Source organism: Petromyzon marinus, chromosome 73, assembly GCF_048934315.1.
Source record: "Petromyzon marinus isolate PM22_M1 ecotype Great Lakes invasive population chromosome 73, UKy_Petmar_22M1.pri1.0, whole genome shotgun sequence".
Lineage (NCBI taxonomy): Eukaryota > Metazoa > Chordata > Hyperoartia > Petromyzontiformes > Petromyzontidae > Petromyzon > Petromyzon marinus.
The window spans coordinates 4,441,491-4,466,001 of NC_133739.1; the positions used below are offsets into that span (position 1 = coordinate 4,441,491).

The 24,511-nt window shown below is 47.3% G+C and overlaps 1 protein-coding gene across 3 annotated transcripts in view; it reads left to right on the forward strand.

The window, feature by feature from the left end:
* The window catches only part of LOC116957390 (uncharacterized), a 96,475-nt gene that overhangs the window by 30,822 nt on the left and 41,142 nt on the right, over positions 1–24,511 (forward strand). For all 3 annotated transcript variants that reach the window (XM_032979510.2, XM_076055855.1, XM_076055856.1), the window contains exons 6-10: positions 1,245–1,321; positions 4,120–4,219; positions 4,906–6,350; positions 12,829–12,887; positions 22,408–22,428. In XM_032979510.2, the coding sequence (XP_032835401.2) occupies positions 1,245–1,321; positions 4,120–4,219; positions 4,906–6,350; positions 12,829–12,887; positions 22,408–22,428 (1,702 nt within the window). The remainder of the gene's footprint in view (positions 1–1,244; positions 1,322–4,119; positions 4,220–4,905; positions 6,351–12,828; positions 12,888–22,407; positions 22,429–24,511) is intronic.

Consider the following 24,511-nt stretch of genomic DNA (forward strand, 5'->3'; position numbering starts at 1 on the left):
CTACAGTGCAGTGTTTAATCTAAAGTGAAGTGTTGAATCTATGGCCAGTGTTGAGTTTATGGTGCAGTATCGAATCTATGGTGCATTGTTGAGTCTATGGGGAGAAGTGAGTTATATATTTTTAAAAGAACATTAAAAAGCATGATGATGATAATGTCTATCTAAAGCCTGACTCCCACCACCATCCAGCTCAGAAGAATTCCCTGATCAAAACACTACACCATAGGGCCCGTTACGTACACCAAACCCTCAGGATGAACGGATATTCGGACCGTACAATCCGCAAAGCTGTCTCCCCAGACATGGGGAGACAACCATCTTTGGATCCAACCATGACCATCACTTTGCCATACATAGAAGGGGTTACCAAAAATATTTCCAAAATCTTAAACAAACACAAGATCCAGGTTCGTTTGAATACAGTACACAAAATCCGTGATTTAATCCCATCTGTAAAGGATGTGATTCCTGATATGCAATACCCTGGTGTCTACAAACTGAGTTGTGGCTGCGGCAGCAGTTACATTGGGGAAACAAAACGACATGTCTCGGACCGCGTTCGTGAACACAAGGCAGATCTGAAACAAGGTAGGACCGATACTTTTGCCGTTGCTGATCATTGTTTTAACGCTGTGGGCTCACACGAAATTTACTTTTCCAAAACAAGGGTACTCTGCAAACACCATCAGCTACCTTCAGAGATTTGTTCATGAAGCCATCCAGATATATTAACACAGACACAACTTCAACCGAGAAGATGGGTACAAACTTAGCAATCATTGGAAGGACGTTAGTAACCAGGTAAAGTCTGAACTGACTGTGATGTTTCCATCCTACCTGCCTATGTCAGCTGTTATTTCCCACTCTCTGTCTCTCTCTCTCTGTACATCTCTCTCCGATCTCTACTCCAGTGACCCGGGTGCGGCCGCGGGGTCCACTTTCTGCCCTGCCTCCTTCTCCCCCCACTTCTCTCTCCCCACCTACTGCCGAGGCCGCCTACTATAAAACCTCGTGCCACGGCAGCTCTCTCGCCTACTTCAGCAGTGTGTTTCCTGTTGTGGTTGTCCCACCTGATGACGGTCGCTTGTGTTGCAATCGAAACGCCGTTATTTATTGTTCTCTACCTACCACGTGACTTTACCGAAAGAACCAAAGCGTTTGGATTCCTGCAGTCACGAAAGCTTCAAATCAAGATTGATGATGATGAAGTTTTTTTCTTTCTCTGTTTTTTTTTTTCCCTCCAGGATTCCCTGCGCATCTTGCCGAGGAAGAGGTCATGGGTCCAGGCGAGAACCTGGAGCTCAGCGATGACACAGCTGAGGTACGTACGCATGTGTGTATTGGATAGTGCAGTGTATAGTGTTGTGTATAATAGTGTAGTGTGTAATAGTGTAGCGTATAGTCGCGAATTGTATAGTAGTGTATAAAATAGTGTATATTAGTGTAGAGTGTAGTTTATAGTAGTGCAGTGTACAGTAGTGTAGTCTATAGTTAGTTATAGTAGTATAATGTATAGTATAGTGTACACGAGTGTAGTGTTAAGTGTAATGTACAGTATAGTAGTGTATAGTGCAGTGTATGGTAGTGCAATTGATAGTGTAGTGTATATTACTGCAGTGTATAATACTGTAGTGTATAGTGCAGCGTATCTTAGTGTAGTGTATAGTGTAGTGCATGGTAGTGTTGTGTATGGTAGTGTATAGTGTAATGTATAGTGAAGTGTATGGTAGTGTAGTGTACATTATATTATAGTGTATAGTCTAGTAGTGTGATGTATACTGTAATGTATGGTAGTGCAGTATATAGAAGTGTTGTGCATAGTGGGGTGTAAATATTGTAGTGTATAGTAGTGCAGTGTATAGTATTGTAGTGTATAGTAGTGTAGTATATAGTTGTGTATTCTAAAGTAGTGCGTAGTGTAGTGTACAATATAGTGTACAGTAGTATATTGCTTATTAGCATAGTTTATAACTATATATTAGTGTAGTGTATAGCAGTGAAGTGTGTATGGCAGTGTAGTGTATAATGTAGTGTATATAGTAGTATATAGAACTTAGTGTAGTAGTGTATAGTAGTGTTTAAAGTATATAGTAGTTTAGCGTATAGTAGTGTAGTGTATATCAGTGTAGTATGCATATCAGTGCTGTGTATAGTCTAGTGTATATAGTGGTGTATAGTGTAGTTTATATGGTAGTGAGTGTATAGTAGTTTTAGGTGTATAGAAATGTACTGTATATTGTGGTGTATAGTGTAGTGTATAGTGTAGAGTAAGTGTAGTGTATTGCAAAGTGGTGTAGTGTATAGTCGTGTATCGTGTAGTGTATATATTAGTGTAAAGTAGTGTAGTGTATAGTCGTGAATAGTAGAACCTCTCTTCACGACCAACCCTGTTAAGGACTGATTGCTTAACGACGGGCCTCCATAGAGCCCAATGTGTAGTTTGTAGTGCATAATGTAGTGTATTGTATAGTACAGTGTGTTTGAAAAAGATGGACCCGATTTGAAATCGCTGTATCTCTGCAACCATGAACTGCCAATGAATGAAACTCTTAGCACTTGAAAGGGCGGGGCATAGAGAGGGCGGGGCATAGAGAGGGCGGGGCATAGAGAGGGCAGGGCATAGAGTTTCAAATGATTACCGCGTGATGCCTCTCCCAGCGATTAGGAGCACTCCCTTTAAGAGTGTGCTCCTAATCTCAGCTCGTTACCTGCATAAAAGTCACCTGGGAGCCAGAAATCTTTCTGATTGAGAGGGGGTCAAATACTTATTTCCCTCATTAAAATGCAAATCAATTTATAACATTTTTGACATGCGTTTTTTCTGGATTTTGTTGTTGTTATTCTGTCTCTCACTGTTCAAATAAACCTACCATTAAAATTATAGACTGATCGTTTCTTTGTCAGTGGGCAAACGTACAAAATCAGCAGGGGATCAAATACTTTTTTTCCCTCACTGTAGGTACAAGTAAATAATAATTGATGCATGTATTAACCGTGTTTCTTTTAACATTATGTGTTTATAACGTTGTTGGTATCTGTATGTATTGATATCCATTGTTTAAATAGTATAAAGTGCGTTCTTTGGGTGAAACGGGGGAAACTTTCGATACCATCGGAACGAATTAAGCTTTTGATGTCTATTCCCTTCTCTGCCTTAACGACCAAATCACTTAAGGACCGGTTTCTAGGAACCAATAACCGTGGTTGAGAGGAGCTTCTCCCGTCTATATATAGATCTGTTCAACGCCATGCTGATAATGCTTTGATGTTTGCATTGCATTTGTTCTGATCGCCTTTTGGCGTTATTCTGCGGTCTAACACCGATGGTGAAACCACGCCATGAAGGAGGCTCCTGTTGCTCTGGTGTAGGCCAATCAGTTCCAAGGAGAATAGAGCATTATTGGTAGAGCATGTTTGTTAGCATTATCTACCACGAGCAACCATTGTGTGGCTAATGCAAACTTGGTGATGGTTTCTCTTCAGTGTTTGTACAATGTTATTTACCCAGCCTGGCATGTAGGAAGTCGTAGGTTCGAATCCTGACCCTGACACCAAAGTGTGATAGGAGATGTTAACTACCTCGCCTGGCTACGCAGGAGGTCATAGGTTCGAATCCTGACCCTGACACCAAAAATGTGTGATAGGAGATGTTAAATTCTTTGCCTGGCTACGCAGGAGGTCGTAGGTTCGAATCCTGACGCTGACACCAAAGTGTGATAGGAGATGTTAACTTCTTTGCCTGGTATACAGGAGGTCGTGGGTTCGATCCTGACCCCTATGTCTCTCTCGCTTTCCCCGTGGTTGTCACTGCGTGGATTTTTCTCCAGAGTTCTCCGATAAATTTTCACCCCTTCGTCATTTAGAATCAACGTCGCAATGCATCTATAGAAGTATTTGGTTGCCGCTTAACATTTCCACGTGGCGACGATGACGACGATGACGACGATAATTAGGACGATGACACTCCGTTGAGCTGCGACTCATTTGTGTGGGCCCAGGTTGGCCTCTGTAGAAAGGGCTAGAGGGCAGCTCGGTGGTGGCCTTACACCTGGCGAGGAATATCTGCATAGATCTGAAGTTTGTGTAGGTATATCTGTGTTCGCTGTTTGTGCTGTGCAGTTTATCAACGTCGTTGCTGATGCGGACGCAGGGGGTGGTGATGGCTCTTCCTCGGTGTCTGCTGACACTCTGGGCTACGTCGATTCTCCGGATAAAGAAGGTCAGCGGGTGGAGGAGGAATGGGAGGGAGTGGGAGCCATCACAGCAATCATCGCCGCCATCGCCATTATTAGCGATCATCCCCAACCTCACCACCACCATCACCACCATCACCACCTTCAGCACCTGCACGTCCGTTGTTAGCACCATCACCACCTTCTTCACCACCTTCATCATTACCACCATCACCCCCATCACCACCATCACCACCATCATCACCATCACCCCCACCATCACCACCATCATCACCACCATCACCCCCACCATCACCACCACGATCACCACCACCATCACCACCACCATCACCACCACCACTACCATCACCGCCATCACCACCATCATCACCACCATCACCACCATCACCACTACCATCACCACTACCATCACCGCCACCACCACCATCACCACCACCATCACCACCACCATCACCATCACCACCATCACCACCATCACCGCCACCATCACCGCCACCATCACCACCACCATCACCACCATCATCACCATCACCACCACCATCACCACCATCACCATCACCACCACCACCATCACCGCCACCATCACCATCACCACCACCATCACCACCACCACCATCATCACCACCACCATCACCGCCACCATCACCATCACCACCAACATCACCTGCACCTCCGTTGGCACCGCTGCCACCGCCGCCTCTTGTCCTCCCAGACAGACACACAGCCCCCGGCGCAATGGAGACAGAGGAAGAGACGACAGGGGGACGAGGGGACAGAGAGACACTGGGACACGGGGAGAGAGAGACGCTGGGACACGGGGACAGAGAGACACTGGGACACGGGGACACTGAGACGCTGAGACACGGGGACACTGAGACGCTGGGACACGGGGACGGAGAGACGCTGAGACACGGAGACAGAGAGACGCTGGGACACGGAGACAGAGAGACACTGGGACACGGGGACACTGAGACGCTGGGACACAGGGACACTGAGACACTGGGACACGGGGACAGAGAGACACTGGGACACGGGGACACTGAGACTCTGGGACACGGGGACAGAGAGACACTGGGACACGGAGACAGAGAGACACTGGGACACGGAGACAGAGAGACGCTGGGACACGGGGACAGAGAGACACTGGGACACGGGGACACTGAGACGCTGGGACACGGGGACACTGAGACGCTGGGACACGGGGACAGAGAGACACTGGGACACGGGGACACTGAGACACTGGGACACGGGGACACTGAGACGCTGGGACACGGGGACACTGAGACTCTGGGACACGGGGACAGAGAGACGCTTGGACACGGGGACACTGAGACACTGGGACACGGGGACAGAGAGACACTGGGACACGGGGACACTGAGACACTGGGACACGGGGACAGAAAGACTCTGGGACACGGGGACAGAGAGACGCTGGGACACGGGGACAGAGAGACACTGGGACACGGAGACACTGAGACACTGGGACACGGGGACAGAGAGACACTGGGACACGGGGACACTGAGACACTGGGACACGGGGACAGAGAGACACTGGGACACGGGGACACTGAGACGCTGGGACACGGGGACAGAGAGACGCTGGGACACGGGGACACTGAGACACTGGGACACGGGGACAGAGAGACACTGGGACACGGGGACAGAGAGACACTGGGACACGGGGACACTGAGACGCTGGGACACGGGGACAGAGAGACACTGGGACACGGAGACACTGAGACTCTGGGACACGGGGACACTGAGACGCTGGGACACGGGGACAGAGAGACACTGGGACACGGAGACACTGAGACTCTGGGACACGGGGACACTGAGACACTGGGACACGGAGACACTGAGACGCTGGGACACGGAGACAGAGAGACACTGGGACACGGGGACAGAGAGACACTGGGACACGGGGACACTGAGACACTGGGACACGGGCACAGAGAGACGCCCTCGCTCATCCCGTCCGGCGAGCCACTCGCCAACCTCCTGCCCACCGAGGAGCAAGTGGAGGAGGTGAAGACGAAGGAGGAGCAGGGGAGGGGGCGTCACGTGGTGCCGTTCAGCGTGAGGTTCAGCAACCTCGACTTCTCGGAGGAGGAGCTGCGCGACGAGCGGTCGGCGGCGCACCACACCCTGCGTCTACAGGTTCGGCAGGGGGTGGGGGGGTGTGGGGGGTGTGGGGGGGTGTGCGGGGGGGGGGTGTGGGGGGTGTGGGGGGTGTGGGGGTGAGTGGGTGAGTGAGTGGGTTTGTGACTAGGTGGGTGAGTGGGTGAGTGTGTCGGGCAGTGAGTGAGTGGGTGGGTTAGTGAGTGAGTGTGTGGGTGATTGAGTGAGTGGGGGTGTGGGTGAGTTAGTGGGTGTGTGGGTGAGTGAGTGTGTGGGTGGGGGGGGTGAGTGAGTGAGTGTGTGAGAGAGTGAGTGTGTGGGTGGGTGGGTGGGTGATTGAGTGAGTGGGGGTGTGGGTGAGTTAGTGGGTGTGTGGGTGGGGGGGTGAGTGAGTGAGTGGGTGAGAGAGTGAGTGTGTGGGTGGGTGGGTGATTGAGTGAGTGGGGGTGTGGGTGAGTTAGTGGGTGTGTGGGTGAGTGAGTGTGTTGGTGGGGGGGTGAGTGAGTGAGTGTGTGAGAGAGTGAGTGTGTGGGTGGGTGGGTGATTGAGTGAGTGGGGGTGTGGGTGAGTTAGTGGGTGTGTGGGTGGTGGGGTGAGTGAGTTAGTGGGTGTGTGGGTGAGTGAGTGTGTGGTTGGGGGGGTGAGTGAGTGAGTGGGTGAGTGAGTGAGTGAGTGTGTGGGTGGGTTGGTGAGTGGGTGAGTGAGTGGGTGAGTCAGTGAGTGAGTGAGTGGATGGGTGAGTGGGTGAGTGAGTGAGTAGGTGAGTGAGTGAGTGGGTGAGTGAGTGGGTTTGTGACTAGGTGGGTGAGTGGGTGAGTGTGTCGGGTAGTGAGTGAGTGTGTGGGTGATTGAGTGAGTGGGGGTGTGGGTGAGTTAGTGGGTGTGTGGGTGAGTGAGTGTGTGGGTGGGGGGGTGAGTGAGTGAGTGGGTGAGTGAGTGAGTGAGTGGGTGGGCGGGTGAGTGAGTGAGTGAGTAGGTGAGTGAGTGAGTGTGTGGGTGGGTGAGTGAGTGAGTGAGTGTGTGGGTGGGGGGGTGAGTGAGTGAGTGGGTGGGGGGGTGAGTGAGTGAGTGTGTGGGTGGGGGGGTGAGTGAGTGAGTGGGTGAGTGAGTGAGTGAGTGTGTGGGTGGGTGAGTGAGTGAGTGAGTGTGTGGGTGGGTGGGTGGGCGGGTGAGTGAGTGAGTGGGGGTGTTGATGAGTGGGTGGGTGTGTGGGTGGTGGGGTGAGTAAGTTAGTGGGTGTGTGGGTGAGTGAGTGAGTGTGTGGGTGGGTGGGTGATTGAGTTAGTGGGTGTGTGGGTGGGGGGGTGAGTGAGTTAGTGTTTGTGTGGGTGGGTGAGTGAGTGTGTGGGTGGGTGAGTGAGTGAGTGTGTGGGTGGGTGGGCGGGTGAGTGAGTGAGTGAGTGTGTGGGTGGGTGGGTGAGTGAGTGAGTGGGGGTGTTGATGAGTGGGTGGGTGTGTGAGAAGACAATGGTGGCCGTGCATGGTGCTTCTTGTGCCAAATTGGTGGCCGTAACCGGCGCCGCTGCTGCTGGTGCTGCAAGTCGCTAATTACTGACAGAGCTTGCCCCTACAGCCTGCTAGAGGCTATACGTGGGCATTTAAGTTTCTATAATCTTCGATATCCTTGGCTATCTGTCTGTGAATGGGGTGCAATTTTGGCAAGATGTTAACGACCTCATAGTTCATAGTTTCATTTATTTGGTATAGCCCTGTGAGCCATTCGGCTCTTGAATCGGGTGCAACCACAACAAACAAAAAAAACATGAACAAGAAAACATCTTAAAGTGATTATGTGTGACTGTGCAAACAACAGCATCACCACCATCATTAACATCAACACCACCATCATCAACACCATCACCACCATCATCAACACCACCATCACCACCACCATTATCAACACCACCATCATTATCAACAACACCACCATCAACATCACCACCACCACCATCATCATCATCAACACCATCAACACCATCATTAACATAGTTCATTATCCATTTATTTGGTATAGCCCTGTGAGCCATTCGGCTCTTTAATCGGGTGCAACCACAACAAACAAAAAAAACATGAACAAGAAAACATGTTAAAGTGACTTTGTGTGACTGTGCAAACAGAAAATACAGGAAAAAAAACATCAAAAATATTCCTGCAATAACACCATACACCAACGCTGTGTGCAAAAATCCCAGTGGGATGCAAGTCAAAATAACAACAACAACCACAAGACAACTAAGATTAAGGACATCAGTCTAACTCCGTATACAATAAACAAAAACATGGCCAAACCAAATAAAACGTCTTCGAAATCACCAAAAATAAAAGCCATAAATGCAATGTAACACTGATCATAGGGACTGTGACCGAATTTTTGACAATAAACTACGTAAATAAATTATAACACCAAAATCTAGAGACGTATTTTAGGCCACTGAATAGCTGTGGCAGCTAGGGGTGTACAACTCTCCTACAGCAGTTTTGAGTGAAGATCTCATAGGTAGTGATTCAAGTTGCAGTTTATTGGCAATAGCATTCCAGACCCTGGGGGCATCAATAGCAAAGTCCCTTCCTCCGGTTTTTGTACGGCAATAGGGAATGTGAAGCTGATAGATGAGCGAAGACCTGAGGTCAAATTTGTTCTTTGAAACAGAGAGGAGATCAAGTAGGTAGTCTGCAGATTTTTTTGTAAGTACATCGTGAATAAATAAGATCTGGTGCACAAGCCGTCGAGCATTAAGAGATGTTAAGTTTGACCCAATGTAGAGATCACAGTGGTGAGTCCTATATGAGCAGTTCAATGCAAATCTTAAGGCCGATCCTGACTTTGACGCCATGGTGTGATAGGAGATGTTAACTACCTCGCCTGGCTACGCACGAGGTCGTGGGTTCGAATCCGACTCTCACACCTGTTGTATGTTTGGAGTCTGCGTCTCTCTCTCTCCCCATGGTGGTGGGAGTATTTTGCAACTGCTATAAATGGTTCTCTATGAGTATAGGTCTCTGTGAGTATGGGTCTCTATAAGTATAGGTCTCTGTGAGTATAGGTCTCTGTGAGCATGGGTCTCTATGAGTATGGGTCTCTATTAGTATGGGTCTCTATGAGTATGGGTCTCTGTGAGTATGGGTCTCTGTGAGTATGGGTCTCTATGAGTATGGGTCTCTGTGAGTATGGATCTCTATGAGTATGGGTCTCTGTGAGTATGGGTCTCTGTGAGTATGGGTCTCTGAGTATGGGTCTCTGTGAGTGTGGGTCTCTATAAGTATATGTCTCTGTGAGTATGGGTCTCTATGAGTATGGGTATCTATGAGTATGGGTCTCTATGAGTATGAGTATGGGTCTCTATCAATGAGTCTCTATGAGAATGGGTCTCTATATAACTCTATGGGTCTCCGTGTATCTCTATGCGTTTAGATTAGTTGGCTTCTGCTCTACATTCCCTTGTGATGATGATACAAGCCACGTTGGTGAGCTGCCACCATTGGTCATAGCCAGGAGGTCGCTTCTGCAAAGAAAACAACTTCCCCATCCCCCTGCCTTAGTTTTTTTTTCTGCCGTGCTTGTGTCTGACTCGTAGCCTCCACTCGCCCCAACCCACACCCCCACCCTCCCTGTCTCTCCTCCCTGGCTCCTCCACCCCCCCCCCCCTTCGCTTACCTATAAAGTCCTCTTGTTGCAGTAGCCCCTTTTGCCCACTTCAGCAATTGAAGCAATTGGCGGGACCCCGGGGGTCCCGTCGCTGCCCCGCGGTGGGAAAAAAACCGTGTAGCGACCACGAGTCTTGTTGCCTTTACCGACAACAAAACTCTAGCGGTCAATCGATCGGCCTCGTCGAGAGCTACTCGGGGATACTGAGTTTCGTAAAAAGTTGAAAAATTACATCAACACGTTAAATTCACCGCCTGGGGGGCGGGCTCGCCTTGGCAAAGAAGCTGAGGCTCGACGGCTGACCGGAGGGCGTCGTCGCCGCGCGGCGACTGCGGCGGACGCCCCCCGGGGGCTCGCGTTTGGCCGGTGGGGGTGGCGACCGTCGTGTTGATCGCCGCCTGCTGCTGCTGCTGCTGCTGGCGCTTGTTGTTGGCGCGAACGGGGGGGGGGGGGCCGCGCGCAAGAATGGACAGCAGCCCTGGCGGGGTCCGTCCGGTGTCCTTGCGGGATCACGAGTGGGCGGACTGAAAAACAATAATAATAATTATTGACGTGATTTTTTGGCGGGACCCCGGGGTCCCGCAAAAATGATTAAGTTCTTTCTTGTTGTGGTTATAACCACCTGGTGACGGACGCTTGTGTTGCGCCCGAAACGTCACGTGATTTAATTTATTATTATTTTATACCTACTATGTGACTTTTACCGAAAGAACCAAAGAGTATTTAAAAAAAGTGATACGCAGCCCATTGCGGCTTTACACTGGTCAAATTAAATTTGTTAAGTTTTGGTATGGGTGTCTTTAAGAGTGGGTCTCTATTTGGTCTCTATGTGTCTCGCTGGGTCTCTGTGTATCTCTATGGGTATCTCTCCCTATATATGGGTCTCTGTGAGCCTATTGCGTCACTGTGAGTCTCTGTGAGTCACTGCGGGTCTCTGTGGGTCTGTATGTGTCTCGTTAGGTCTCTGTGTATGTCTATGGGTATCTATATATCTCTATGGGTCTCTGTGAGCCTATAGATCTATGTGAGTCTCTGTGAATCACTGTGGGACTCTGTGGGTCTCTGTGGGTCTCTGTGGGTCTCTGTGGGTCTCTATGAGAGTGGGTTTCTATTGGGTCTGTTTTGTCTCGTTGGGTCTCTGTATATCTCTTTGGGTTTCTCTCTCTATATATGAGTCTCTGTGAGTCTATAGATCTATGTGAGTCTCTGTGAGTCAGTGTGGGTCTCTGTGGGAATGTGTCTCTATTCGGTCTGTATGTGTCTCGTTGGGTCTCTGTGTATCTCTATGGGTATCTCTCTATATATGGGTCTCTGTGATCCTATAGATCTATGTGAGTCTCTGTGCGTCACTGTGGGTCTCTGTGGGTCTCTATGAGAGTGGGTCTCTATTGGGTCTATATGTGTATCTCTATAGGTCTCTGTGTATCTCTATGGGTATCTCTATATATATGGGTATCTCTCTAGATATGGTCTCTGTGAGTCTATAGATCTATGTGAGTCTCCGTGAGTTTCTGTGGGTGTCTGTGGGTCTCTGTGGATCTATGTGGGTCTCTGTGGGTCTCTGTGAGTCTATGGGCCTCTATGGGTCTCTTTGGATCTATGTGAGTCTCCGTGAGTTTCTGTTGGTCTCTGTGGGTCTATGTGAGTCTCCGTGAGTCTCCATGAGTCTCTGTGGGTCTCTGTGTATCTCTATGGGTATCTCTCTCTATATATGGGTATCTCTCTAGATATGGGTCTCTGTGAGTCTATAGATCTATGTGAGTCTCCGTGAGTTTATGTGGGTGTCTGTGGGTGTCTGTGGGTGTCTGTGGGTCTCTGTGAACCTATGGGTCTCTGTGGGTCTCTGTGGATCTGAGTCTCCGTCAGTTTCTGTTGGTTTCTGTGGGTCTATGTGAGTCTCCGTTAGTCTCCGTGAGTTTCCGTGAGTCTCTGTGGGTCTCTGTGTATCTCTATGGGTATTTCTCTCTCATATATATGGGTATGTCTATAGATATGGGTCTCTGTGAGTCTATAGATCTATGTGAGTCACTGCGGGTCTCTGTGGGTCTCTGTGGGACTCTGTGGGTCTCTATGATGACGATATCATTCACGTGGTTGAGCTGCTATCATTTGTGATGGCCCAGGTCCGCTTCTACAAACAGAGCTGCATAGCTCAGTTGGCCTTAACCAGGCAACAATAAAATAAATTTTGATTTAAAGCTTTCGTGACTGCAGTAATTCATATTCTTAGTTCTTTCGGTAAAGTCACGTTGAAGGGAAAGAATAAAATAATAAAATATATATTATATTATAGAAAATAATAAAATCTATATTATATATTTTATTATTGTATTGTTTCCCTTCAACGTGACTTTACCGAAAGATCTAAGAATATAACAATAAAATAGTTTTAGTATCAGGTGCCATGGTGGCACCTGATACTACCCCGCCTGGTATACAGGAGGTCGTTGATAAACCTGCGTTAAGAGGCTTCGCAAAAAAACAATCTACGGGGGGAGAGAGAGAGACACGCAGGCTCCAAATACACAGCAAGGTCAGGATCCAACCCACGACCTCCTACATACCAGGCGAGGTAGTTAACATCTCCTAGTCCACCGTGAGTGTCAGGGTCGGGATCGAACCCACATCCACCTGCCAACCAGGCGAGGTAGTTAACATCTCCTAGCCACCGCGGAACATCAGGGTCGAGATCGAACCCACGACCTCCTGCATACCAGGCGAGGTAGTTAACATCTCCTTAGCCAACGTGGCACGTTCACAGTAGCCACATCGGAAAAAGATGCTCAGTCAGCATAGCTGGGGTGACCTGTGTGAGTCTCTGGCGCTGAAGTATTTTTATTTTTCACGATGGCCGCGTCATTCTGTCACCAGATGCAAAAGGGGTTCCAGAAAGTGCCGGGATTCAAGGAGCTGAGAGTGACGGGCTTCAGGTACAACATCACCGCTATCGACATCATCACCACCATCGGCATCACCATTAGCATCACCGGATTGGTCTAAGACAAGGATTGGTCTAAGACGAGACTTGGTCTAAGACGAGTCATCTCGACTTCTAAGATGAGATTTGGTCTAAGACGAGACTTGGTCTAAGATGAGATGCATTCTAAGACGAGACTTGGTCTAAGACGAGGCTTGGTCTAAGACGAGACTTGGTCTAAGACGAGACTTGGTCCAAGACGAGACTTGGTCTAAGATGAGACTTGGTCTAAGACGAGACTTGGTATAAGACGAGACGCGTTCTAAGACGAGATTTAGTCTAAGACGAGATTTGGTCTAAGACGAGACTTGGTCTAAGACGAGACTTGGTCTAAGACGAGGCTTGGTCTAAGATGAGACTTGGTCTAAGACGAGACTTGGTCTAAGACGAGACTTGGTCTAAGACGAGACTTGGTCTAAGATGAGATGCATTCTAAGACGAGGCTTGGTCTAAGACGAGACTTGGTCTAAGACGAGACTTGGTCTAAGACGAGACTTGGTCTAAGACGAGGCTTGGTCTAAGACGAGACTTGATCTAAGACGAGACTTGGTCTAAGACGAGAGTTGGTCTAAGATGAGACTTGGTCTAAGACGAGGCTTGGTCTAAGATGAGACTTGGTCTAAGACGAGACTTGGTCTAAGAAGAGACTTGGTCTAAGACGAGACTTGGTCTAAGACGAGACTTGGTCTAAGATGAGACTTAGTCTAAGACGAGACTTGGTCTAAGACGAGACTTGGTCTAAGACGAGGCTTGGTCTAAGACGAGAGTTGGTCTAAGACGAGACTTGGTCTAAGACGAGACTTGGTATAAGATGAGACTTGGTGTAAGACGAGACATGGTTTAAGACGAGGCTTGGTCTAAGACGAGGCTTGGTCTAAGACGAGACTTAGTCTAAGACGAGACTTGGTCTAAGACGAGACTTCGTCTAAGACGATACTTGGTCTAAGATGAGATGCATTCTAAGACGAGGCTTGGCCTAAGACGAGACTTGGTCTAAGACGAGACTTGGTCTAAGACGAGACTTGGTCTCAGACGATACTTGGTCTAAGATGAGATGCATTCTAAGACGAGGCTTGGTCTAAGACGAGACTTGGTCTAAGACGAGACTTGGTCTAAGACGAGACTTGGTCTAAGACGAGGCTTGGTCTAATACGAGACTTGGTCTAAGACGAGACTTGGTCTAAGACGAGGCTTGGTCTAAGATGAGACTTGGTCTAAGACGAGACTTGGTCTAAGACGAGGCTTGGTCTAAGATGAGACTTGGTCTAAGACGAGACTTGGTCTAAGACGAGACTTGGTCTAAGACGAGACTTGGTCTAAGACGAGGCTTGGTCTAAGACGAGACTTGGTCTAAGATGAGGCTTGGTATAAGACGAGACTTGGTCCAAGACGAGACTTGGTCTAAGACGAGACGCGTTCTAAGACGAGATTTGGTCTAAGACGAGACATCTCGACTTCTAGGACGAGACGTGGTTTAAGACGAGACTTGGTCTAAGACGAGACTTGGTCTAAGACGAGACTTGGTCTAAGTCGAGGCTTGGTCTAAGACGAGACTTGGTCTAAGACGAGACTTGGTCTAAGACAAGGCTTAGTCTAAGACGAGATTTGGTCTAAGACGAGACTTGGTCTAAGACGAGACTTGGTCTAAGACGAGACTTGGTCTAATACAAGGCTTGGTCTAAGACGAGACTTGGTCTAAGATGCGACTTAGTCTCAGACGAGACTTGGTTTAAGACGAGACTTGGTCTAAGACGAGACTTGGTTTTAGACGAGACTTGGTCTAAGACGAGACTTGGTCTTAGACGAGATTTGGTCTAAGACGAGACTTGGTCTTAGACGAGACTTGGTCTAAGACGAGGCTTGGTCTAAGACGAGACTTGGTCTAAGACGAGACTAGGTCTAAGACGAGACTTGGTCTTAGACGAGACTTGGTCTAAGACGAGACTTGGTCTAAGACGAGACTTGGTCTAAGACGAGGCTTGGTCTAAGACGAGACTTGGTCTAAGACGAGACTTGGTCTAAGATGAGGCTTGGTCTAAGACGAGACTTGGTCTAAGACGAGACTTGGTCTAAGATGAGACTTGGTCTAAGACGAGACTTGGTCTAAGACGCGGCTTGGTCTAAGACGAGACTTGGTCTAAGATGAGACTTGGTCTCGGACGAGACTTGTTCTAAGACGAGACTTGGTCTAAGACGAGACTTGGTCTAAGACGAGACTTGGTCTAAGATGAGACTTGGTCTAAGACGAGACTTGGTCTAAGACGAGACTTGGTCTAAGACGAGACTTGGTCTAAGACGAGATTTGGTCTAAGACGAGACTTGGTCTAAGATGAGACTTGGTCTAAGACGAGACTTGGTCTAAGACGAGACTTGGTCTAAGACGAGGATTCGTCGAAGTCGAGACTTGGTCTCGGACGAGACTTGGTCTAAGACGAGACATCTCGACTTCTAAGACGAGACTTGGTCTTAGACGAGACTTGGTCTAAGACGAGACATATCGACTTCTAAGACAGACTTGGTCTAAGACGAGACTTGGTCTAAGACGAGGCTTGGTCTAAGATGAGACTTGGTCTAAGACGAGACTTGGTCTAAGACAAGACTTAGTCTAAGACGAGACTTGGTCTAAGACAAGATTTGGTCTAAGACGAGACTTGGTCTAAGACGAGACTTCGTCTAAGACGAGACTTGGTCTAAGATGAGACTTGGTTTAGACGAGACTTGGTCTAAGAGGAAGCTTGGTCTAAGACGAGACTTGGTCTAAGACGAGACTTGGTCTAAGATGAGACTTGGTCTAAGATGAGACTTGGTCTAGGACGAGACTTGGTCTAAGATGAGACTTGGTTTAGACGAGACTTGGTCTAAGAGGAGGCTTGGTCTAAGACGAGACTTGGTCTAAGACGAGACTTGGTCTAAGACGAGACTTGGTCTAAGACGAGACTTGGTCTAAGATGAGACTTGGTCTAAGACGAGACTTGGTCTAAGATGAGACTTGGTCTAAGACGAGGCTTGGTCTAAGACGAGACTTGGTCTAAGACGAGACTTGGTCTAAGATGAGACTTGGTCTAAGACGAGACTTGGTCTAAGACGAGACTTGGTCTAAGATGCGGCTTGGTCTAAGACGAGACTTGGTCTAAGACGAGACTTGGTCTAAGACGAGACTTGGTCTAAGACGAGATTTGGTCTAAGACGAGACTTGGTCTAAGATGAGACTTGGTCTAAGACGAGACTTGGTCTAAGACGAGACTTGGTCTAAGACGAGGATTCGTCGAAGTCGAGACTTGGTCTCGGACGAGACTTGGTCTAAGACGAGACATCTCGACTTCTAAGACGAGACTTGGTCTTAGACGAGAATTGGTCTAAGACGAGACATCTCGACTTCTAAGACAGACTTGGTCTAAGACGAGACTTGGTCTAAGACGAGGCTTGGTCTAAGACGAGACTTGGTCTAAGACGAGACTTAGTCTAAGACGAGGCTTGGTCTAAGACGAGACTTGGTCTAAGACAAGACTTAGTCTAAGACGAGACTTGGTCTAAGACGAGATTTGGTCTAAGACGAGACTTGGTCTAAGACGAGACTTCGTCTAAGACGAGACTTGGTTTAGACGAGACTTGGTCTAAGAGGAGGCTTGGTCTAAGACGAGACTTGGTCTAAGACGAGACTTGGTCTAAGACGAGACTTGGTCTAAGACGAGACTTGGTCTAAGATGAGACTTGGTCTAAGACGAGACTTGGTCTAGGACGAGACTTGGTCTAAGACGAGGCTTGGTCTAAGACGAGACTTGGTCTAAGAAGAGATTTGGTCTCGGACGAGACTTGGTCTAAGATGAGACTTGGTCTAAGACGAGACTTAGTCTAAGACGAGGCTTGGTCTAAGACGAGACTTGGTCTAAGACAAGACTTAGTCTAAGACGAGACTTGGTCTAAGACGAGATTTGGTCTAAGATGAGACTTGGTCTAAGACGAGACTTCGTCTAAGACGAGACTTGGTTAAGATGAGACTTGGTTTAGACGAGACTTGGTCTAAGACGAGACTTGGTCTAAGACGAGACTTGGTCTAAGACGAGACTTGGTCTAAGATGAGACTTGGTCTAAGACGAGACTTGGTCTAGTACGAGACTTGGTCTAAGACGAGGCTTGGTCTAAGACGAGACTTGGTCTAAGACGAGATTTGGTCTCGGACGAGACTTGGTCTAAGATGAGACTTGGTCTCGGACGAGACTTGGTCTAAGACGAGACTTGGTCTAAGACGAGACTTGGTCTAAGACGAGACTTGGTCTAAGATGAGGCCTTGGTCTAAGATGAGACTTGGTCTCGGACGAGACTTGGTCTAAGACGAGACTTGGTCTAAGATGAGACTTGGTCTCGGACGAGACTTGGTCTAAGACGAGACTTGGTCTAAGACGAGGCTTGGTCTAAGACGAGACTTGGTCTAAGACGAGACTTGGTCTAAGACGAGACTTGGTCTAAGACGAGGCTTGGTTTAAGACGAGGCTAGGTCTAAGACGAGACTTGGTCTAAGACGAGACTTGGTTTAAGACGAGGCTAGGTCTAAGACGAGACTTGGTCTAAGACGAGACTTGGTCTAAGACGAGACTTGGTCTAAGACGAGGCTTGATCTAAGACGAGGCTTGGTTTAAGACGAGACTTGGTCTAAGATGAGACTTGGTCTAAGACGAGACATGGTCTAAGATGAGACTTGGTCTAAGACGAGGCTTGGTCTAAGACGAGACTTGGTCTAAGATGAGACTTGGTCTAAGACGAGACTTGGTCTAAGACGAGACTTGGTCTAAGATGTGGCTTGGTCTAAGACGAGACTTGGTCTAAGACGAGACTTGGTCTAAGACGAGACTTGGTCTAAGACGAGATTTGGTCTAAGACGAGACTTGGTCTAAGACGAGACTTGGTCTAAGACGAGGATTCGTCAAAGTCGAGACTTGGTCTCGGACGAGACTTGGTCTAAGACGAGACATCTCGACTTCTAAGACGAGACTTGGTCTTAGACGAGACTTGGTCTAAGACGAGACATCTCGACTTCTAAGACAGACTTGGTCTAAGACGAGACTTGGTCTAAGACGAGGCTTGGTCTAAGACGAGACTTGGTCTAAGACGAGACTTAGTCTAAGACGAGGCTAGGTCTAAGACGAGACTTGGTCTAAGACAAGACTTAGTCTAAGACGAGACTTGGTCTAAGACGAGATTTGGTCTAAGACGAGACTTGGTCTAAGACGAGACTTCGTCTAAGATGAGACTTGGTTTAGACGAGACTTGGTCTAAGAGGAGGCTTTGTCTAAGACGAGACTTGGTCTAAGACGAGACTTGGTCTAAGACGAGACTTGGTCTAAGACGAGACTTGGTCTAAGATGAGACTTGGTCTAAGACGAGACTTGGTCTAGGACGAGATTTGGTCTAAGACGAGGCTTGGTCTAAGACGAGATTTGGTCTAAGACGAGACTTGGTCTAAGACGAGACTTGGTCTAAGACAAGGCTTAGTCTAAGACGAGATTTGGTCTAAGACGAGACTTGGTCTAAGACGAGACTTGGTCTAAGACGAGACTTGGTCTAAGACAAGGCTTGGTCTAAGACGAGACTTGGTCTAAGATGCGACTTAGTCTCAGACGAGACTTGGTTTAAGACGAGACTTGGTCTAAGACGAGACTTGGTTTTAGACGAGACTTGGTCTAAGACGAGACTTGGTCTTAGACGAGACTTGGTCTAAGACGAGACTTGGTCTTAGACGAGACTTGGTCTAAGACGAGGCTTGGTCTAAGACGAGACTTGGTCTAAGACGAGACTAGGTCTAAGACGAGACTTGGTCTTAGACGAGACTTGGTCTAAGACGAGACTTGGTCTAAGACGAGACTTGGTCTAAGACGAGACTTGGTCTAAGACGAGACTTGGTCTAAGATGAGACTTGGTCTAAGACGAGACTTGGTCTAAGACGCGGCTTGGTCTAAGACGAGACTTGGTCTAAGATGAGACTTGGTCTCGGACGAGACTTGTTCTAAGACGAGACTTGGTCTAAGACGAGACTTGGTCTAAGACGAGACTTGGTCTAAGATGAGACTTGGTCTAAGACGAAGCTTGGTCTAAGACGAGACTTGGTCTAAGACGAGACTTGGTCTAAGATGAGACTTGGTCTAAGACGAGACTTGGTCTAAGATGCGGCTTGGTCTAAGACGAGACTTGGCCTAAGACGAGACTTGGTCTAAGACGAGACTTGGTCTAAGACGAGATTTGGTCTAAGACGAGACTTGGTCTAAGATGAGACTTGGTCTAAGACGAGACTTGGTCTAAGACGAGACTTGGTCTAAGACGAGGATTCGTCGAAGTCGAGACTTGGTCTCGGACGAGACTTGGTCTAAGACGAGACATCTCGACTTCTAAGACGAGACTTGGTCTTAGACGAGACTTGGTCTAAGACGAGACATATCGACTTCTAAGACAGACTTGGTCTAAGACGAGACTTGGTCTAAGACGAGGCTTGGTCTAAGATGAGACTTGGTCTAAGACGAGACTTGGTCTAAGACAAGACTTAGTCTAAGACGAGACTTGGTCTAAGACAAGATTTGGTCTAAGACGAGACTTGGTCTAAGACGAGACTTCGTCTAAGACGAGACTTGGTCTAAGATGAGACTTGGTTTAGACGAGACTTGGTCTAAGAGGAGGCTTGGTCTAAGACGAGACTTGGTCTAAGATGAGACTTGGTCTAAGACGAGACTTGGTCTAAGACGAGACTTGGTCTAAGATGAGACTTGGTCTAGGACGAGACTTGGTCTAAGATGAGACTTGGTTTAGACGAGACTTGGTCTAAGAGGAGGCTTGGTCTAAGACGAGACTTGGTCTAAGACGAGACTTGGTCTAAGACGAGACTTGGTCTAAGACGAGACTTGGTCTAAGACGAGACTTGGTCTAAGATGAGACTTGGTCTAAGACGAGGCTTGGTCTAAGACGAGACTTGGTCTAAGACGAGACTTGGTCTAAGATGAGACTTGGTCTAAGACGAGACTTGGTCTAAGACGAGACTTGGTCTAAGATGCGGCTTGGTCTAAGACGAGACTTGGTCTAAGACGAGACTTGGTCTAAGACGAGATTTGGTCTAAGACGAGACTTGGTCTAAGATGAGACTTGGTCTAAGACGAGACTTGGTCTAAGACGAGACTTGGTCTAAGACGAGGATTCGTCGAAGTCGAGACTTGGTCTCGGACGAGACTTGGTCTAAGACGAGACATCTCGACTTCTAAGACGAGACTTGGTCTTAGACGAGACTTGGTCTAAGACGAGACATCTCGACTTCTAAGACAGACTTGGTCTAAGACGAGACTTGGTCTAAGACGAGGCTTGGTCTAAGACGAGACTTGGTCTAAGACGAGACTTAGTCTAAGACGAGGCTTGGTCTAAGACGAGACTTGGTCTAAGACAAGACTTAGTCTAAGACGAGACTTGGTCTAAGACGAGATTTGGTCTAAGACGAGACTTGGTCTAAGACGAGACTTCGTCTAAGACGAGACTTGGTTTAGACGAGACTTGGTCTAAGAGGAGGCTTGGTCTAAGACGAGACTTGGTCTAAGACGAGACTTGGTCTAAGACGAGACTTGGTCTAAGACGAGACTTGGTCTAGGACGAGACTTGGTCTAAGACGAGGCTTGGTCTAAGACGAGACTTGGTCTAAGACGAGATTTGGTCTCGGACGAGACTTGGTCTAAGATGAGACTTGGTCTAAGACGAGACTTAGTCTAAGACGAGGCTTGGTCTAAGACGAGACTTGGTCTAAGACAAGACTTAGTCTAAGACGAGACTTGGTCTAAGACGAGATTTGGTCTAAGACGAGACTTGGTCTAAGACGAGACTTCGTCTAAGACGAGACTTGGTTAAGATGAGACTTGGTTTAGACGAGACTTGGTCTAAGAGGAGGCTTGGTCTAAGACGAGACTTGGTCTAAGACGAGACTTGGTCTAAGACGAGACTTGGTCTAAGATGAGACTTGGTCTAAGATGAGACTTGGTCTCGGACGAGACTTGGTCTAAGACGAGACTTGGTCTAAGACGAGACTTGGTCTAAGACGAGACTTGGTCTAAGATGAGGCCTTGGTCTAAGATGAGACTTGGTCTCGGACGAGACTTGGTCTAAGACGAGACTTGGTCTAAGATGAGACTTGGTCTCGGACGAGACTTGGTCTAAGACGAGACTTGGTCTAAGACGAGGCTTGGTCTAAGACGAGACTTGGTCTAAGACGAGACTTGGTCTAAGACGAGGCTTGGTTTAAGACGAGGCTAGGTCTAAGACGAGACTTGGTCTAAGACGAGACTTGGTTTAAGACGAGGCTAGGTCTAAGACGAGACTTGGTCTAAGACGAGACTTGGTCTAAGACGAGACTTGGTCTAAGACGAGGCTTGATCTAAGACGAGGCTTGGTTTAAGACGAGACTTGGTCTAAGATGAGACTTGGTCTAAGATGAGACTTGGTCTAAGATGAGACTTGGTCTAAGACGAGGCTTGGTCTAAGACGAGACTTGGTCTAAGACGAGACTTGGTCTAAGATGAGACTTGGTCTAAGACGAGACTTGGTCTAAGATGCGGCTTGGTCTAAGACGAGACTTGGTCTAAGACGAGACTTGGTCTAAGACGAGATTTGGTCTAAGACGAGACTTGGTCTAAGACGAGACTTCGTCTAAGACGAGACTTGGTCTAAGATGAGACTTGGTTTAGACGAGACTTGGTCTAAGAGGAGGCTTGGTCTAAGACGAGACTTGGTCTAAGACGAGACTTGGTCTAAGACGAGACTTGGTCTAAGATGAGACTTGGTCTAAGACGAGACTTGGTCTAAGACGAGACTTGGTTTAAGACGAGGCTAGGTCTAAGACGAGACTTGGTCTAAGACGAGACTTGGTCTAAGACGAGACTTGGTCTAAGACGAGGCTTGATCTAAGACGAGGCTTGGTTTAAGACGAGGCTTGATCTAAGACGAGGCTTGGTTTAAGACGAGACTTGGTCTAAGACGAGACTTGGTCTAAGACGAGACTTGGTCTAAGACGAGATTTGGTCTAAGACGAGGCTTGGTCTCTGTGTGTGTGTGTCTGTGTGTTCTAAGACGAGGCTTGGTCTCGTCTTAGAACACACAGACACACACACACAGACACACACACAGACACACCGACACACATTTACATACACAGGCACACACACAGACACACACAGACACACACACAGACACACACACAGACACACACATACACATACACACAGACACACACACACAGACACACACATACATACACATACATACATACACACATAGACACACATACACACACATATACACTCAAACACACACATACAGAGACACACATATACACACACAGACACACACAGAGACACACACACACACAGACACACACAGACACACACATACAGCAGCTGGGTAGTAGTTCTGATAACGCCGCGGTGGTAACCGTGATACCGATCTCTGTTCCACAGGAAGAGGAAGCGACCCACGGGGTGAGTGAGACGCAAGACTCGGACACACTACCTGCACCACGACTAACACGAACACAAGCTACACCACTAGCTATATCACTATCGATATCACTATCGATATCACTATCGATATCACTATCGATATCACTAGCTTTACCACTAGTTGTTGTCCTTCCCATCTAAGGTGGTTCGAAATAACTTAAACAAACGTACACTACACTATACACTGCAATACACACTACATACTACATACACCACACTACTATACACTACACTATGCACTACAATACACTATATACTACACTACTATATGCTACACTACAATACACTACACTACTATATACTACACTACACACTACACTACTATATACTACACTACACACTACACTACTATATACTACAATATACACTACACTACCATATACTACACTATACACTACAATACTATATACTACACTATACACTACACTACTATATACTACACTATACACTACACTACTGTATACTACACTATACACCACACTACTATATACTACACTATACACTACACTACTGTATACTACACTATACACCACACTACTATATACTACACTATACACTACACTAGTTTATACTACACTAGACACTACACTACTATATACTACACTATACACTACACTAGTTTATACTACACTAGATACTACACTACTATATACTACACTACACACTACACTACTATATACTATACTATACACTACACTACTATATACTACACTATACACTACACTACTATATACTACAATATACACTACACTACTACATACTACACTATACACTACACTACTATATACTACACTATACACTACACTACTATAAACTACACTATACACTACACTACTATAGACTACACTATACACTACACTACTATATACTACACTATACACTACACTACTATATAGTACACTATACACTATACTACTATATACTACACTATACACTACACTACTATATACTAAATACTACACTACACTATGCACTACACTACTATATACTACCATTCTATACACTATACTACTATATACTACACTATACACTACACTAGTATATACTACACTATACGCTACACTATACACTACACTACTATACACTACACTACTATACACTACACTACTATACACTACACACTGGGCTCTATGGAGGCCCGTCGTTAAGCGATTAGTCGTTAACAGGGGTGGTCATTAAGAGGGGTTCTACTTGACATTACTATACACTACACTATACACTACTATACACTACACTACTATAGACTACACTATACACTACACTATACACTACAATACACACTACATACTACATACACCACACTACTATACACTACACTATACACTACACTACTATACACTACACTACTATACACTACACTACTATACACTACACTACTATACACTACACTATACACTACTATAGACTACACTGTACACTACACTATACACTACACTACTATAGACTACACTATACACTACACTACTATAGACTACACTATATACTACTATACACTACACTATACACTACACTACTGCAGTGTTCCACTTTACGCGGACAACTTCTGTATTTCTTCGAACACCGCTTTATTTACAACATTCAACATGTCCTCCACACTCCACAGTATCCTGGTCACCACGACTCGCTCACCGTGCTCCGCTCGTCTCGCTCACCACCTTTGTCTCCCCACTATCACTTCACTTGCTTCGCACTCAGCGACTCCCCGTTCAGCAACTCCGCACACAGCGTCTTCAGCTCCGCTATCGCTACGCTCTCTCCACTGCCGGCTATTCTCCTCAGCTCCTCAGCACACAGCGTCTTCGCACACTCTGCACCCAGAGTCTTAAGCTCCACTATCGCTACGCTCACTCCACTGCTAACTACTTTGTCTTGCTTCAGCTTCGCTTTCGCTACGCTCACTCCACTGCTAACTACTTCGACTTGCTTCAGACTCTGTTCCAACTCTGTCTCCAAACTCTGTCTCCAAACTCCGTCTCCAAACTCTGTCTCCAAACTCCACGTCTTCCTCGTTCAGCTCCCCAACTCCAACTCCCCGCTCTCTGTGTGTCTCCCCCCCCCATTT